This window comes from Aquarana catesbeiana, linkage group LG01, assembly GCF_042186555.1.
Source record: "Aquarana catesbeiana isolate 2022-GZ linkage group LG01, ASM4218655v1, whole genome shotgun sequence".
NCBI classification, from domain to species: Eukaryota; Metazoa; Chordata; class Amphibia; order Anura; family Ranidae; genus Aquarana; species Aquarana catesbeiana.
Genome location: NC_133324.1, coordinates 820,381,292 through 820,394,663, shown reverse-complemented (window position 1 = coordinate 820,394,663; position 13,372 = coordinate 820,381,292). Strand labels below are relative to the sequence as shown.

At 38.7% G+C, this 13,372-nt stretch overlaps 1 protein-coding gene across 1 annotated transcript in view; it reads right to left on the bottom strand.

The window, feature by feature from the left end:
• Window positions 1-7,142: 7,142 nt before the first annotated feature.
• The window catches only part of KDR (kinase insert domain receptor), a 44,363-nt gene continuing 38,133 nt past the window's right edge, over window positions 7,143-13,372 (bottom strand). The window contains exons 24-30 of the mRNA XM_073608435.1: window positions 13,216-13,327; window positions 11,924-12,023; window positions 11,731-11,836; window positions 11,443-11,588; window positions 10,539-10,632; window positions 10,358-10,443; window positions 7,143-7,546 (exon numbers count right to left, since the gene is read on the bottom strand). Coding sequence (XP_073464536.1) covers window positions 7,333-7,546; window positions 10,358-10,443; window positions 10,539-10,632; window positions 11,443-11,588; window positions 11,731-11,836; window positions 11,924-12,023; window positions 13,216-13,327 — 858 coding nt within the window. The 3' untranslated portion in view covers window positions 7,143-7,332. The remainder of the gene's footprint in view (window positions 7,547-10,357; window positions 10,444-10,538; window positions 10,633-11,442; window positions 11,589-11,730; window positions 11,837-11,923; window positions 12,024-13,215; window positions 13,328-13,372) is intronic.

Sequence of the window (13,372 nt, the reverse complement as noted above, 5' to 3'; positions counted from 1 at the left end):
CCTCTACTCTGTATAGTAGACTGTACATAGCATACTTCTAACACGCTCCCTGCCACACCCCCTTAAAGGAGAATTAACCCAAAAAAAAGGTTAAATAAATCCACAAGGGCTTTTTTTACCACTACTATTCCTTCATATTGGTTTTTAAAATGTACAAATGCAGCAATTTAGAAATTGGATGAAAGGTTTAGCACTGGGAAACACTTTTTTTTGAAAAATAAAAAGTGCATTTTATATACAACTATATAGATCAGACCAAAATGAGGGACAAATGAGGGGGAAAGAGGGATAGAGGGGCATTGCTCCAAATCAGGGACAGTTGGGAGCTATGCATACTCCTGATTCATTTACTCTATACATTACATACTCTTGACCTTTGCACTCTGAACGTAGGCTTAAGTTTTAAAGTCTTCCTGCTGTTAGTGATGTTTTTCCACACTTACATTATGCAGCAGCATGTTGAGTGCGCCACCTCATTCTTCTCCTTCGCATCCCAAATGTGTGTGTGTGTGTGTGTGTGTGTGGGGGGGGGGGGGGGGGGGGCAGCCCTACATATAGTGTTCCTTTTTTAAAATCACTTAAATTGAATTTGCACCTATTGTGCATAATGTAATATTGTACAATACATATTGCTAAAAGAATGAAGCACGTGTTTATTTTTCAGAAACACAGCTGGGCAGTAACAATGTCCAGGTGTTTTTAATGGTTATGTCATATACCGATGACATTTATCCTTTGGAATTGTGCTTCAACTTATTTCTGTTTTGGGAATCATCTGGGAATCTCATAATAAACCCTGCCATATGGAGAGTTACATGGCTTTTTTGACAATGCCAGGTTAATTAGACATCAGACATTGCATTTTACTTAAAACAATGTGACTGGGACTGAAGCGTTTTTTTAAACTAATGTTTGGTATTTAAGCTGAACTCCAGGCAAGCGGCTAAATACACAGTTGGAAAACATACCCAGGGACAGTTTAACCTACAGGAGGACCAGACACTGGCAAACAAAAAATCTGTTGGCCAGCCCAGGATAACCCCCCTATTTCCAGCATGGGTCAGTCTGTAGTGTGCAATACCAAGCGCATGATCATAAATACAAAGTACCTTAAGTTCCCTAATCGATCCCAAAATAATTTTATGGTGAGTAAAAAAAATCCTATTTTCTTTCTGGTCTTTTGAGGGACACAAAAAGTTTTTCATTTTTAGTCATCTACTGTCGGGATGTAAAAAAGCAATCTAAGAGAGTCCTAAAAGTGCAACTAAAGACAAAACATTTATTTTTTAGTTTTGGATAGAGTGAAATGGGATTAGAACACCGGTCAGTTTTTATTGCTATATGTGCCCCCATTAGGCAGATTTACCCTCTCTATTTGTCCTGTTTACTGTTGTCATCAAAATTGAAAGTAAAAGAAAATTCCAAATTCTGGGTTGATACCAGAACAGTCATAGAGGAGGAATCTTCCAATGGGGACAATAGTTCCTGTGAGCTGTTGTCGCCATGGGATACCCTCACTTTGAAGGGATTTCCTCCAACTTTCTATTTTGGTTATGGGACAGGAAGTAAAAAGAAATCTCCCCTATGGGGTACAGGGGTTATAACCCTCCCTTACTCTATCCAAAATGAAAAAATACATTTTGATTTTAGTTTTACTTTACCAGGGAAAAAGTGCATTCTTCGTGAATATCAGAATCCACCAATAAAGAGGGCCTAACCCCAGGTGAACAGGTTCCATAAAGTCAATCAGGCATTCCCTGTTCATATCAGAGGATACCTGCAGCAGGAGACTTTTTTGTTCTATCTGCAGACAGTCCAAAGTGACACGGGGCCCTCCTCTGACATCCTTTAACTGTAATGCAGGGTCTGAGATGCACCTGGTTAAGCTAATGTTTGGTATTTAAGCTGAACTCCAGGCAAGCGGCTAAATACACAGTTGGAAAACATACCCAGGGACCGTTTAACCTACAGGAGGACCAGACACTGGCAAACAAAAACCAGGTATCGCTCATTAGGGCAAATAGTAACCGCTCTTTTCACAGGAGGTCATCTGAGTGTCTTACATTGTACATTGTACATTGCTAATGCAATGAGAAGGTACTAGATCAGACTCTAGAGTCAACATCCTAAGAAGTACTTGGTGTGCTTATCAAAACTGGAGATTCAGAGCCCTGTTATGTAAGAGAACAACCACTGCTGATCCCAGTTAACCAGGCAGGCCAGAGGGTCCCTCTGGAGAACTAAAGGACTGATGACATTGATGGGTATTAGGTACCACTATTGACATTACATTCTCCCAAGGAAGAGAGCATTGGAGGTATTGACCAGTGTAACGAACAGTTCCTGAGGTCAAGCTAACACAAGAGTTAGAGCAAGAACCCCTTGGTTGAACAGCCCCTAAGGGAGTAGAGGAAATGTCTGTTAATTTGTAAAGTGGAGTGGAGGGTAGAGGGTAAGCAACTGAAAAGAGTGCTAGAGGCAAGAGATTAGGCTGTAAACTTAAATGGGCAGTCTCTGCACCTGGTTGCCTTAAGGGCAAACTACCCAAGGATCCACAAGAATTAGCAACCCTGCACCCAATTGGAAAAGCTGAGGTGCATCTTCATGCTGATGATGTCTCTGAAAGCTTAGCAGGTTTCTTACTTTCAGCCTCAAGAGTAGGTGAAGGAAAAGAAAAAGGATGGGACTGTTCTTTTCAAAAGGTCAAAATGTGCCCTACAATGCCGATGCCATCAAAAGGTACCAGGACAGACACTGGAGCCAACAACCTGAGGAATAATTAGGGTGCAGAGCAACATTAGGAATTCAGAGCCCTGATAGGTAAGAGAACAATCAGTACTGATCCCAGCTAACCAAGCAGTATAGAGGGTTCCCTCTGGAGAAGGAAAGGGCTGCTGACATTAATGAGTACCAGGTACCATTTTTAACCCCACATGCTCCAAAGAAAAAGAGTTGTTCTGAGGGAGAAGGTGGTAGCCAGGGTGGGGCACAGCTTCTGAGGTCAAGCTGACACATGAGTTAGAGCAAGAACCCCTGGGCTGAAGAGATTCCCAAGGCAGCAGAAGGAATGTCTGCTTATTTGTGCAGTGGCATGGGGTTTAGAGGGTGGACAGCTGAAGAGAGTGCCAGGGGCAAGAGATTAGCCTGTACAGGCAGTCCCTGGGTCTGTAGGTTTGTTCTTAAAATGATTGTAGATGTAAATTTTAAAAAATAACAAACATGTCTATACTTACTTGCTCTGTGCAATGGAATTGCACAGAGTGGCTGCAAACCTCCTCTTTTCGGATCCCCCGTCAGCGCTCCTGGCCCCTCACTTCTGTCCAGTGCCCCCATGGGAAGCCACTTCCCATGGGGGCACTCGTGTGTGCTGGCACCCAAGCCCCGCTTCTGCGACCATTGACAGCAGGACTCAACCCTCAACCACTGTCTTTGATTGACAGCACTCGGAGCCAATGGCTCCCGGTGCTCCTGCAAAGCCAGTGATACCCGGAAGTGAGGGGAGAGAAGAGCTGCAGATGTGCACAGTGCTGGATAAAATGAGGGCTCAGGAAAGTAAAGGGTGAGGGGGAATGCTGACACCTAAACATTTTTTACCCTAATGCAAAGAATGCAAAGGTAAAAAATATTTAGGCTTTACAACAACTTTAAGTTGAATTTGTATGTAAGTTGGAACATGTATATTTTTAAATGTAACTCCAGCCAAAGAAAAAAACTAATTGGTGTTATGGAGGGATTCTAGCTGTTGGTTAATTGAATCCTTAAAGGTTAGAACACCCTCTATTGGCTTTAGCGGTTTCCCTGTTAAGGTGGGTCCCTGGCAGATCCACAGTGGGTATAAACCAGTGGAAGAGACTGATGTCACAGCCACATCTCCAGCTTTCTGGATGGACAGAAATCAGGATAACAGATGGGACTTCAGAGGGTTGCCATTAAAATATAAGTGTGTAGATGATCATTTAAGGCATGTGAGCATGTTAATGTCATCACTAGGTAAGGTTGGGTGCTGAAGATTGCATCAATGGAGGTTGTAGTTTATTTCCACTTTAAGGCTGGCTATCCAAGTGGTGGATCATTAGTAGAATTGGGAGGTTTCAAGGGAATAACCAAGCAAAACTTTTGCTTTAAAGTATATTTAGTTTAGCCTCTTCCCATGCCCCAAGTCTTCGTATTAATCTAATCCTAAAGCAGAACTCCAGTAAACTGTTGTACATTCAGAAGTTTGGTTAAAGCTACAGAGAGAGATTTTGAGGATTATTGCATGCATTAAAAGCAGCTGTCATGATAGAAAACAACAATCTGAGCTAGATTAGTTTTGCAAACAGGAGTTCTGCTTTAAGGCTGACTATACCATTAGTGGACTACGAGGTTTGGGAGGTTGTAGGGACATGACCAAGCTTGTTTTTCTAGATTAAAAGTTGTACTTGCCTCTTCACATCTACCGCGTTTCCTTTTAATTTTTTTAAATCCTATCTAAACCCAAAAACATAACATAAATACAGTATATATATTGCATCTTACACGCTCATAAAGTTACAATAATCAAGTTCTATATTTGTCCTTTAAGTTTAATAATTCAAAAGGATAAATATCATTTCACCAGTATATTGTCATTTCTATAGCAAGTACTGTATACCATGCACATTGTACATTATCAGGTCAGGAAACATTTTTTGTAAAAATAGTTTATTCCATCTTTAAATTCAGACTAATTATACATTGTACATAGTTTAAAAAAATAACAAAAGAAAGTTGATCTAAATATTCATTAAATAGCTTATATGAAATTTGAATTAAGAGTTTTTAAGGCTTTTTCATCCATTAGCTAATATGAAACATGTCAGCACATTCATACACTCATTTATTGACCATAAACTTAAAATAAAATTGTTCTACAAAATTAGTGTACCAATAACATTCATTAATATAATATTTTACAATTCATACTTGAGCTGAGCAGAGCCATATATTAGGTAACAAACATTTTAGATGATCTGTAAAAGTCTTATTACAGTCACGAGCCCTCTCTGCATAGGAAAAAAAAGGTTCCTTATATATATATATATATATATATATATATATATATATATATATACAATCAGCAGTTCATTTCAAATTTCTTCAACCGTAATACCCCCATTTTGTCTATTACAGACATCTTTGTGAACTTAAAAAATTTGAGTTTCTACTTATTTATATGTTGGTGCTTTCCCTTGTGGTAAAAAGATGCATCTCCTTTTTTGCACGGGGACTGTATGAATTGTATAGACATTCATTCGGTACTTGGTGCAGGACACAAATCTACAGGAAAAATGCTTGCATTTGGAACACATAAAGGTATAATCAATACACTGCCAATGTTAAAAGCATGGCTGCATCTATCAATGCAACCATAATGCATTCACTACCCAACAAACACATCTTTCAATACATGCACAACCTTAATTGATAATTTATCCTTCAAATGTAAACTGTGGCTAAATTATGGACATTTGTGTATTTACATATTCTTAACAAGCAGTATATAAACTTTAAACCAAACCCTCACTGATCCCTTCAACTGTAAGCTGCTTAGTCACTGCTGGGTGGGGGTAACAAGGAAAGTTGGAAATATGTGAACACTTAAATGCCTATAGCCTGGCCACAGATTCACTTTAAATCAGGCAGCTAGGATTCCACAAAGAACATGAAATAAAAATACATTACAGCTGATGATTTAAATGTAAAATTTGTTTATCTTGATACACAATTAAGACATTGTAGTCCACATAGTTATAAATAACATATATTACATTTGTTTCCATTATGTTGCGCTATAAATAGGTACAACACCGTGTTCTTAATGACTTTACAGGAAAATAATTACAAGCTATATACAATTTATTTGATCTCTATCAGTGTTAATACTACATCTGATAAGTGTGTGTCTGTGGGGTTGATTTAGACTGTTCACTTAGCAAAGTGAATTTTCACTTTCAGTGGAATTTTTCAATAGCTTAGTGAATGAAGTGAAGCTCTGCTGACATAAATTATCCAATCATGTACAAGCAAAAAAATCCTCTGTTTTTAATTTTCCTTGCACTTGGTTGGGTATTCCTTGCAAAGTGAGTTTTCACATTAAATATGTTCTAGTCCTTTTGTAGATCAGCCCCTAAAAATGTGGCTGAAAAAAAGGCACAGTTCTCAGTTTAGTACTAAGTGCATATATATTTAAATGTTGAACCATCTGCATTGCCCCCTAGTGAGACAATATCCCAAGGAGGTTCTTGGTGATGGTATAAGGTGGTGCATAATGGATGATACACACTTCTTTGGACCCGTACATTTGCATTTTTGAATACAGCAAAAAAAAAAAAAACAGTTACTGCAGAGTTAACTCCATATGTTACATGTCTCTTATTGACTTATTGTTTATTATTACAATACAGATTGTACAGGCATAAAACATCATTAATAGACCAAGCTTTGGCAACTAATATATAGCAAGAAGCCAGTGTATTATTTATTGACTCCTGTTCTTCAAATGACATACATTTGGGCTTATTCAACAACTGAGATCAATAGTGAACCTTTGACTACACTACCCAGTCAAATTTAGACTTTCAAAGTTTCTTGAGGGCCACCAGTTGAGTGGCAACAGGCTTGGCAACAAGGCTCATTATTGGGACGATCTCAGATTTACAGCACAGATAGCAAGATGAACTTTTCGTGCCATCAAAAGGAGCTTCAGATAGGGCTACATACTGAAGTTTATTTTGTTTCATCTATGAAACAATTTTGTACAATTGTCTCAAACAAGGATACACAGTACTGTAATATGTATCCATTGAATACTGGAATAGATGTGGCATATCTGTAATCAGGTATACAATTACATGTCAATAACATTCAAAATTCTGCATGTAACATTATTATCATATTTAGATTTCCATGAAACCCAGTACAGTTCCATCAGTGATGTTCTGGCTGTGTCTGTTTATAAATCCATACTGCCATTAACAACTGTAGATCTGTTCCCAGGCTTGGCATTGATAGAAGGCATGCAGGTACACTACCAACCTCAAAAGTCTTTAGGAAATTTAGCTGCGAGGCACTCAGTGTCCAGATATGACATATGGCTCCCAATGATCCATACCCTGTTACTGTAACAGTATAAAAACTTTTAATTTTCAATAATTTTGAGTCCAAACTATTTATGACTTGGTACTGAAACATCCAGGGGACTTAGTTCTGTAGAGAACTGAAATACTGTCCTTCAACGGTGCTCATGTAGAGTAGATTTCCATATTTTCAGTCTCTATTAGTGCATTGTGTGATGTTAACAGTTCTGAGTGTCTATACCTCAGTGCTCAGTTCGATAACAGCTTGCTGTGTTTTTTTTTCCATGTAGCAGATATCAAGTGAACTTTCCCTTTTTAGCAGCTGTGTTTTTTCATTAGTGTCGTGTGCAGTTTCCGTGTCATCTGAGTGGTATCCAGACTGGTAATCACTGGTTTGGTTTGAGGATCCAGATGTGACTGATTCTTTGCTTTTACTTGGCATCAGAATACTAAAATGAATTCGAAATACAATAATTACAACTGCAGTTCAGGTTTATTAAACAGTGTGCTATGTCCAAAATTACTAAATCAGTAAACATCGCAAAACTACCTTTTTGAGTGGTAAGACCCTAGCAATTATTATAGACTTAAATATAGCTTTTTAGTGTGATTAAATTTGTCACAGCTAGAGCTGGTTATGACAAGTACCGCTAGTGATGCTGTTGGTAGTACATTGCAGGGTTTCTGTGCAAAACTGTTCAGTGGTACAACATATTCTCTACAATAGAGGCTTAACACCTGGATGCACATTACTATAGACAAATAGTCTAAAACACACAAAATGTAAGATTCATATTGTAACTTTTCGTATTTTCAACAATACTGGTAGGACATTGCAAATTAAAAAAAAAAAAATAACTCAAAGTATAGCTTTCTATAAAGTAAGGGTCAAGAATTCTGAATGGCCATTATCTGGATCCAGACATTTAAAAATTCCAGATTTAAGTTGGCCACAAAAAAGGCAGCTTTCAATGAGAGCTGACTATACGCTACTGAAACTCATGCACGCTGAAAGGATTTCTTTTTTTATGGAAACAGTCAACATTTTTATAGATTTTACACTATGTAGGAAAACTTGCTGTGAAGGAGTTAAAGTGATTGTAAGGGTTTGTTTGTTTTTTTTTTTTTTTAATAACAAACATATCATACTTACCTCCACTGTGCAGCTCGTTTTGCACAGAGTGGCCCTGATCATCCTCTTCTGGGGTCCCCCGGCGGCCCTCGCGGCTCCTCCCCACATCAGATAACCCCCTAGGAAAAGCGCTCTCCCAAGGGGGTTACCTTGCGGGCGCGCTCCTGAGTCCATCATTCGGCATCCATAGCCGCCAAATGTATGACTCGGCCCCGCACCCCGGCGCTCACGTCATTGGATTTGATTGACAGCAGTGGGAGCCAATGGCTGCACTGCTATCAATCTATCCAATCAAGAGCTGAGAACCCCCTGCAGAGAGACAGCATGTCCTCGCCAGGTCAAGTTCCAGGGCTCAGGTAAGTAAAACGGGGGGGCTGCCAATCACTGCCAGGTGTTTTTTATCCAATGCAATAAGGTGAAAAAACACGAAGGTTTACAACTCCTTTAAAGACTTTTGGACCATATTACCTGTTACACCAGTATTTAGGGTGTATTATGTAACATGTTGCAAATGTGATAACTGCACTCGTAATCGATTGAATTGACAATTCTTACAGCTCTCTAACTGAAAGTCCTTACCTTTGTATGGAGGAAGAGTCTGCACAAGCCTGGCTTTGCATCCGCGATCCACCAATCACTGTTGCAATGCTTTGCAGGCAAAAAAATATAATAAATGCACATTTTTTCTGCAAATATATATGCATTTATTATTTTTTGTAAAAGCTGGACTTAGCCTTTAAAGTGTCAGCCTACCAAAACTGATAATTAATCCAAAGGTTTAGATCCATGTGGGCTAAGTGAGCCCCTGGCTTATTATACTATATAATACTTATTATACTGTATGTCTAATGCCCCGTACACACGGTCGGATTTTCCGACGGAAAATGTGTGATAGGACCTTGTTGTCGGAAATTCCGACCGTGTGTAGGCTCCATCACACATTTTCCATCGGGTTTTCCGACACACAAAGTTTGAGAGCAGGCTATAAAATTTTGTTTTGTCGGAAATTCCGATCGTGTGTACACAAATCCGACGGACAAAGTGCCACGCATGCTCAGAATAAATAAAGAGATGAAAACTATTGGCCACTGCCCCGTTTATAGTCCCAACGTACGTGTTTTACGTCACCGCGTTTAGAACAATCGGATTTTCTGACAACTTTGTGTGACCATGTGTATGCAAGACAAGTTTGAGCCAACATCCGTCGGAAAAAATCCTAGGATTTTGTTGTCGGAATGTCTGAACAAAGTCCGACCGTGTGTACGGGGCATTAGATACGCTTACAGCAAGATCTTCCTGTAATAATTCTTGACTGTTTCTGTCTATCAACCAAAAAATGTCACAACATTCTCATACTTTGTGTTTTTGTCCTGCTACATTTTTTTAAATATCAGTAAAATAAAATAAAAAACAGGGACGGCAGGAGCCCCCATAAAGAGCACAACTGATATGCAGACCCATAAACTAAAGTAGTGATCTCAGAAATAGAGCCTCTGAGAGATATAAGTAAACACTACAGCAAATAGTAAAAACTAAAATATCAATTTTGGATACACAGACTTTAATCCCTACATTCACCAGGGGTGTTTAAAGCTAGCTCCACTGCTTGAAAATCTGACTGTGAAAGGACATGCTTACGGCTAGAACTGAAATTAAACAGATCAGGAACACATAAATCAACTGATACTTGTTAAAGAGAAAGTTCATTTTTCACTTGTCAAACCTGAACTGAGAAAATTTAAAATACAATCTTATTGACTGTTAAGGGCCTTACATAATTTGTTATAATAATTTACTATGCACAGTTATAGACATTAACAGTTTACTATTAACTAAAATTAACTATAATTATAGTATATTTGCATATAATTCTGGGTGATATCATTAAACAGCAGGGCAAAGAAATCATATTGTAGTTACTTGTTATTTGCAATCAGTCTTTTTAGTGGTGTCAGAACTGTTCATGTTACCTAATAACCGCCAAACAGATAAAAATTTATACTGGAAAACAGCGGGAGAAAAAAGTTTAGAATTCAGCTGGTAGATGTGGAGCAACACAAAACAGTTCTTACCGAATAAAAGTGAAACATGAGGTCAAATATAATGAAATAAAAGCCATTTAATCTACCTAAATAACTGTGCTTCCGTTTGTGTGTTCTCCAGTGTCCTCAACTCTTCTGATGCAAGTATCATCCCACTATCTGTCTGGTTATCCTAAAATATAAACAACAGTTTTAATACTTGGTGGACAATTCAAAGAATATTGCAATAATATGAATCAGCATGCAGCCAATGCAAATCATCCTTACATCAGGGGCTACTCTCACTGCGGGCTCTACAGGGATGTCGTCAAATGTCTTGACACTGACAGGCCGGCTATTTCTCTTTGTATTTTGGATTATCCTGTAGACAATGAATGATGTTAGATATATTTTAAAAGAGCAATTAAAATGCAAACAAAATATGATCTGCCATTGCCTGCACACTCTGCATTACGATAGAACAGATCATTATGAAGGTACAGTCAGGGAGGCAAGAATAAAAAGACCAATTAAGTTCATGAAGCTCAAATTGAAAATAGTCCATCTAATCTGCATAATTCTTCTCTGTCCTAGGTTGCTGGCTCCCAAAGTATTGAAGCCATTAGATTATCATGATCGAAAGGGGACCTGCATTTTCAGAAGGGGCCGTCAGCAATAATAGCGCCCCAATACAAATTATCTTAAAATCCTAACTACACCCATTTTTTTAGTTTAGGATAGATTGTGGAACAGTAAAAATTGTTGGCCTTATTTATTTCTGTCTGTGACCCCCGCTGGGGAGTTCGTTTTTCACTTACTATGACTGCTATGTGTTACAAGAAATAAAAGAGCTACCAGGATAACAAGGCATGGACATAAAAGCGATGTCAGAATTTCTAATCTTTTCACACGCACATTGGAGTAAATCCCTCCAACAGGAACACAGACTGTAATAAAAACATGACAGAGGCTCTAACTAGTTCCCACTCTTTGTAAAACAAAATGTTTTAACTGGAGTCAGGCTTTAATGTAATCTTTTTTGACTTTTGGATTTCTTATAAAAAACAGGACTCTGGCTCTATATGTGACCACTTCCAAACAAGAGGCAGCAATCAAAATTATAAATCTGAAAAAAATTCTTTGCCACATATGTCATGTTTGTAGGAAATACAGGTTATAATTAGGTCAGTACCGTATTCCGGCTGTGCTGTCATAGTGGAATTTTGCATCACACATTTCCTCTCCTTCCATACAGGAAACAGGTGAGGTCGGCATTGAGAGACCTGAATCTTCTTCAGTGTTCGAAGTCACTAATATTGGAATGTAGTCTTTTCCATCCTAAGAAGAAAAATGGATGCAACTCTTACAAATGGCACATGGTAGAGTCCTATGCTCTTACAGTAAATTGCTTTTTTGAATGCTATTGATAATTTTTTGGAAATATGCTCAAGTGAGGTGAAAACAAGAGAAAATGATTTACCAATTGCACATTTCTTTGCAAAACATTTCCCAGATGTTCCACTAGTTCAGTAAAGGTGGGTCTCTGTAGGGGATCTCCATGCCAGCAGTCTAGCATTGTTTGATATCTAGTGCCAAAAAAATCAAGTCAGCAGGTGAAACCCTTTTTACTGTTAGGTCTACCTGATGTTCCTTCTGCTGTGTGGGTGACTTACATTTCCACAGTTGCGTAATCTGGCGCTCTCATCCGTGTGCCCTCTTTTAACCTTCTGCAGAAATATTCATCAATCTGAACACCAGGATATGGGGATCCACCTAAAAGAAAGATGTTGGTCATTTAGGACCCATTCAGATGGTTGTGTTGCATAAATGTGTTTTTTTTATTTTTAATTTGTTAATGTGTATTGTGTTATGCCCCGTACACACGATCGGACTTTCCGACAACAAAACCATGGATTTTTGTTCGAAGGTTGTTGGCTCCAACTTGTCTTGCATACACACGGTCACACAAATGTTGGCCAACAATTATGAACGTGGGGACTTGGTGACGTACAAGTCGTACGACGAGCCGATAAAAAGGAAGTTCAATAGTCGTGTGATATGTCCATTATGAACGCTAGTTTTGCAAGACTGAGCGTTTCCGGCTCGTACTTGATTCCGAGAATGCGTGAACTTTTGTGCGACGGACTTGTGTACAAACGATTGGAAAGTCCGACAACAAAGTTTTGTTGGCGGAAAAAGTGAGAACCTGCTAGCCAACATTTGGAAAGTCCGACAACAAATGTTCGATGGAGCATACACACGGTCGGACTTTCAGCCAACAAGCTCACATCCAACATTTCCCGTCGGAAAGTCTGATCGGGTGTACGCGGCATTAATGTAAAGTTGAAGAAACCTATTCATTTTAAATATGCTCTAAATGCACTTCAGTGCACAAAAAAACCCCCAAAAAAACACAAGCACTATTTGTGGCAACACATCACATAGGAGGTTATTTACGAAAGGCAAATCCACTTTGCACTACAAGTGCAAACTACAAGTGCAAAGTGCACTTAAAAGTGCACTTGGAAGTGCAGTCGCTGTAGATCCGAGGGGGACATGCAATGAAAATAAAAAAACAGCATTTTTGCTTGCACATGATTGGATGATAAAATCAGCAGAGCTTCCCCTCGTTTCAGATATACCCCTAAGATTTACAACGACTGCACTTCCAAGTGTACTTTGCAATTGTAGTTTGCACTTGTAGTGCAAAGTGGGTTTGCCTTTCGTAAATAACCCCCATAGTAATCATATAATAATGGCTTTGACAGACTGGAGTTGGATCAACTTATTTGAATTAGCCAATACATATAAAAATGATCTGTACAAAATAAATATTTAATAGTACACTATATCCAGCAACTTCTATGATGAATCATTAGGATTGGCATCATGGTCAGATTAACACACGGATTTCCTGTGCATTTATTTTCCTCTACAAAGGCGGAAATATATTTGTGTGACTCACCTAATGAGAAGATTTCCCATAGCAAGACCCCAAATGACCACACATCACTTTGTGTAGTGTAGACTCTGTCAAAAATGGTCTCTGGCGCCATCCATTTGAGAGGAAGACGAGCCTTCAGGAGGAAGTTGAGCAGTTAGAAGCAAATAATGAAAAACAA